The 5,651-nt window shown below is 38.9% G+C and overlaps 1 protein-coding gene across 1 annotated transcript; it reads right to left on the reverse strand.

Moving 5' to 3' along the window:
* Positions 1 to 206: 206 nt before the first annotated feature.
* Positions 207 to 539, reverse strand: LOC127355109 (dromaiocalcin-1-like). Its single transcript, XM_051385601.1, has one exon. The coding sequence runs from the start codon at positions 537 to 539 to the stop codon at positions 207 to 209; it is 333 nt and encodes a 110-aa protein (XP_051241561.1).
* Between the last annotated feature and the right edge of the window lie 5,112 nt (positions 540 to 5,651).

The raw sequence follows: 5,651 nt of genomic DNA on the forward strand, positions 1-5,651 counted from the left end.
TTTACAGTCTTCTGTGGTGTGATATGCTATTTCTTCTCTAGACATTTCGATTGGATCTGTCCTTGTATTAGCTACGTTTTGTATATATGTTGGCAGCTTATAGCCTCTATATTCTATACATTGCAACTTCTTTCTTGGGATAGAAGTCAGTAACAGTGATAGATGTGATGTAATTTCAATTTACCAGATGTAATGTTCTGAATGTCTCAGATGCAGATAAAGTTAAGTCGGTCCTGGCAGTCCCAGTTTTCCCACTCTGCCTGTTTGGTTAAAGCTCCACAGCGTTTCCACATTGGACACTGGTGGTCCTGAGCTCCGTCTTGGGGCCAGGCCTGGTACACCAGAGGGTCACCATTAACCCACAGCCAGCGGTCCACCAAGTAACGTAGGCCGATCCACACCCGCTCAGTGACCTCGAACTTTTGCATCACTCTCTGGGCTGTAAGGTGCTCGGGCTCAGAGAGCACGCTGGTGAGGTTAGTCTGTATCTCATTGCAGTGCTTCAGAGCATCTTCCCAGGTCTTCTCCACCTCTACCATGGTAATATGGATGCAGTAAAAAGACTTGACTTCATTTCCATTATGATCATTCCATCTTCCATTAAGCAAGATTTGTACATGGTTCTCTTGGTTCTTGTGATTATCTGGTTGTCCACTTTTCCAGTTTTCGTATGTAAGGTTTCTCCATCCTGACCACTTCCAGTTAGTGCTGTTGGAATCTCGGTGGAGACCGATCCATCCTTCTTTTTTGTGTTCAAGCACAGTTGCTGTGAGCTTCTCTTGATCACTCTGGCTTCTAACAAAGGACAGATCAGTGTAAGTTTCTTGACAATAAGCCTGAGCCTCACGCCATTTCTTATCCATATTAACAAAAATGTGTTTTACAATATCCCCCTCAACAGCTGAACAAAGAAAAATTAAGAAGAAGGTTCTCTCCATGGTTGCTGCTCAGTAGCTCGAGCTGAGATCGTTTTCTTTGGCTGTTTCTTCTCCTAAACAGTGTTATTTAAGTCTCTGGGTTGTTAAGGATATGACTTTGCATGTGCTTTGGTTTGTTATAACAAGCAAGGCATCTTCATGGTTGACTGATATCCCAAAGACAAAAACAAATGACTAAAAATAGATAAATAACATTTAGCAGAATGCCTAGGGAGTGAAATCAGGTGCTCCACATTGGTCGACACTGGAGTGACATCATGGAGCGATGTGATTTGTAAGAAGAAGAAGAAGCAGGATGACTTTTATCACCTATTTCCTATTATCTTCATTGAATACAACTACAACTTCACGATAGCTTTCATATAATGCACATTAGTTTTGATTTAAAGAGGAATATTCAGTGGTATGTTTTTATTAGTGTATATTACCTGAATATTGGAATTGTTGTGTTTTTGTTATGTTAGAATGCACAATTAAAAACATTCATAAAACTGCCTTTGTAAAGGTAGAAGAAAAAAGATGAAGAAATAATAGCATTTCACATATTTGTATTCTTAAGGACGCACATAGTATATTTAGGTAATAATAATGAATGTAACTTTGCAAACATTTCTTTACAAGACATCAGCTTTTGCTAAAATAACAATCATTATGGATCAATATTATTTTCTGTGGTCTCCTGTGGCATGTTACAGTAGATTAAAAACATAAAAAAAAGCCCTCCCTTTGGTTTTGGCCTCTGTGTTGATTCATTTACAGTATTTGTGGTGTCATAATTCCTCCCCATTTAGGTGGAACTGGTTTAAGTGTTGGTCATAAAGTTATCATCATAATTACCACATACTGCCCTGAAATTCCTTAAACTGCCTTTACATAGTCTCTAAGTTAATCCATTAGTTTTAAGTGTCTCCCAACACCAGTGCCATAAATATACTGTACAGTATGAAGAAACCTTACAGTCTCAACCTATTAATATGACAAGTAAATCACATACTATAGCCACTTGAGAGGCCCCTGCTCTGTTCCAGATTTACAAGCGAACCCAGGTCTTGGACAAGAAATTTATGTTCTCCTGCTCATCGTAAACTAATTATGAATGATAGCTCATGTTGGGGAATCTCAAAAACAGCAGGGGAAAAAATGAAGACATGCTGCACCCTGAATAACAATTATCAACAATGTAGAAAATATAAGATGAATAATTGCAATGTGACAGATGTGGGAAGGAACACATCAGTGATGTGTTAAGACATATAGCTACAGCATTACACTCTTGCTGTTAAATCATTACTATCAATGTAATATAAATAAATGGAGTGAATAAGTTACATATCTTCATATAACCTGTGTGAAGAGTGGACATAGGAGTTTCTTTTAGCCTGACCAAACCAATTACAGCAAGATATAATCAAAATGTTGCCATTGCTTACACTTTACTTCGTGTGTCATTGATTCATGAAAATAGAGCCCCAGAGGTCAAATGGGATGAATGTTGTGTAAATGAGGCACTCTGAGCTCATGCATGTGAAGTTTGACCCACAAGCACATTTCTTCCTCTGCTCCGCACTCAGTGATTTAATGATGCTAATTGGGTTTTCTAGATGAAATGGTGATTGTAGTGAACAGATTATTGTCTTCTGCTTGGACAAGCTTTGTGTTTCTCATGCAGTGAAAAGTTGAGTTTGAAAAACATACGAGCTAAATAATCATTCTTTAGCTCCTGTTTCTGTTTTCTCTCTGCCTTGTCCCAAGTGTAGCTCAGAAAAGATAATCAGCTGTGAGGCAGGTGAGTGTGTATGTTCATTTATGAGTATAAGTGTCTCTGTGTGTGAGTGTGTGTGTGTGTGTGTGTGTGTGTGTGTGTGTGTGTGTGTGTGTGTGTGTGTGTGTGTGTGTGTTTAAAGAGTGAGAGGGTCCGACCGCTCTCTGGCCCCTGGGCCAACTGCATTATTCAGAATTGAGATAAGAGACTCCACACTCTGGACCTTTCGGATGCTGCTTAACCTCTGAAGGGTTCTACAGTAAACACATACACACACACACGCACACACACACACACACACACACACACACACACACACACACACACACACACTACACTCTCTCTTACACACACAAATATACAAACACCCTCTACAGTGGCCATCTGATAGCCTACCAAACAACCTTTAGAGGAATAACATTGCATCAAGGACAGAATGCGCCACAGGGCTCTTGAAGCTTTCATCTTTAAGGTCATTGCTAATCCTACAGTCAGTAATGGCAAGCCAAAAAATATTTTACAGGACACACACTCAACTTACTGGCAAACTTTCATTTAGTTGATTCTGGCGGCTCCACTGCTTCATTTAATTGATTTCAAGGAGCATCCAACCAAATCTGGTCAGTGGAAGAATAACTACATAGAAATAGCAAAAAGCAGTCTTTTTGCTGATGATGATGTAAATAAACAACAACAAATAACCTACTGCACTGAACTGCCAGATCAAACACCATATCTTTACATTTAGTTGTTTATAGGGAGTGTTGTGTTTTAAGGTCTGTGAACATTGTGTTAACCTTCACTTCTTTCACATTCCATGTTTTCTGACACATTCTTATATGTACAGTACATCGTCTTTGTTTTGTTATATAACCAAAAACGTAACGTACATCGACAATGAAGCTGCCCCTGTTCAGTCTCTATCACGTTAAGGAAATATTAAACAAACGTGTTAAAGGACATATAGTTGGTTGAGTGTCACAGGGAATTCCAGCAGCTTACACAGAAGACTGGAGTTAAAGAAAGAGCGAGCTAAAACACTGGTTCTCAAACTATGGTACATGTACTACTGGTAGTATGAAAGTTAAATAGGTTAAGTAAGAAGGTGCCCCTTTTACACCCAATTAGCTCTGGTTCTTGAACTAGCTTTATTTAGGATTCAGCAACAGTCAAAAATAAATAATCTTAACCTGCTTAAGGCTGCTGTATTTCAACATCGGTCACAATGGGGAGCTAAAATATTGCTTGTTTCTTTCAAATTCTGAAAACTCTTAAATACTTTTTGGTGTATTATGTCACCTAACTTACTGACTCAAAAAAAGGGAACTGAAACATTATGAAAACTGGGGATACAGTATTGACATGTTACTTAGACTTCTGTTGGTATTGATATTAATTGTATCAGTGTTTACAGAAATAAAGCTCAGTGTCATTCATTACAATTCTCTCTCTGACTCTCCTTATTAATCAGCTGACTATGGGTCTTTACTCTTTCAGTTAAACCGATCAGACTTTGACATGATCTCCTCCAGCCAGTTATGTTGTTGCTGTCAAACTTTAAATCTGTTCTCCTCTGTGGTGCTGTCAGCTGTAATATCAGTGCAAAGTTTTTGCGACCCTCCTCCACCCCATTCACCTCCAGTTCATCATATCCAGTGCCCAGGTTGAGCTCATCAGAAGTCGACTCCTTATCGCATCCTGATCTTGAGCCATTCACTTTATCCCTTTCATCACTGTCACCGGTGTCTAGACTCCATCGGCGAGGTTTCCTATACTAATCACGGCTTCAAATACGATGACGTCATGATGGGATCTGATCGCAAAAAACTTTATTGCGTATGTATCAGTTCTTTTTAAAATGAAGTCTCTCTCTCCTGATTGAAATTAACGGATAACCAATAAAACTGATACTGAGTATACCATGAGTGTAATTAAAGGTCCAGTTGAAGGACAAGTGACTTTTCTGTCCCTAAGGCTGCCTTGAGGTCAGATAAGCCTCACCTCACCACACACACAAACAAACACAACACACACACACACACACACACACACACACACACACACACAGAAGCATGGGGCCAAACCTCTATAAGAAGCCCTGATGAGCATCATTAGGCCCAATCAAAGCAAGTGATTAGCCTCAGTCTGAAGCCATGGAGTAAGACAGAGAGAGACTTTAATGGATGACTCGTTCATGAATAGTACTAATGAGCACAACAAAACTGGCAAATAGCAAACACTGGAAAACCTTTGTCAGATTCAAGGTGGGCCCTCCGTCTGGGTCCGTGTATGTTTTGGTCATTGGATTTTCCTTTCAGAAACGGGTATTAAAAAACAGAAAACGAGTGGTTATTTGATTTTCGTTTTAAAATACAAAAATGAAAATTGAAATACAAGGCGTTTTTCTTTTTCATGGTCAAAAGGGGATGAGCGAAATTTTAAAAATGATTCGATTTTCATTTTCTATTTCATATAACAAAAAATAAAATCACTAGAAAACAGAAACGGAAAAAAGGCCTGTTTTTTCATATTCTGAGACCGGATGTTGTCATTTACAGGACGGTGCTGTGTAGAAGAAACAGTAGGCTAGTAGACTGCGGTCAATCCAGCCGTGAGTCCGATCCCCGTGGTCAAATCAGCCGCACTTAAATTTAGAGTGTACGAGTATTCTCAGCATTATGGTAAATGCGGAGAAAGAGCGTATTTACTTCCGGTTTTCAAAATAAAGGTATTTAGAGCCGTAAGCTATAATTAAAATATGTTACAATAAAGTGTTTCATGCGCCCCTGATGAATAAAAAAAAACACTTTATATCAAGTATCTTTACTGCACCAGTGTGGAGAAATGCCAAAATAAACGTCTCATATTTATGCCTCCAGAGATTGCATATTTGACCCTATTTGAGGTACTGTAAAAACATATTGCTCAGTGTTTCCTGGCTACTTTATTTG

This window comes from Dicentrarchus labrax, unplaced genomic scaffold (genome assembly GCF_905237075.1).
Source record: "Dicentrarchus labrax unplaced genomic scaffold, dlabrax2021, whole genome shotgun sequence".
Classification (NCBI taxonomy): domain Eukaryota; kingdom Metazoa; phylum Chordata; class Actinopteri; family Moronidae; genus Dicentrarchus; species Dicentrarchus labrax.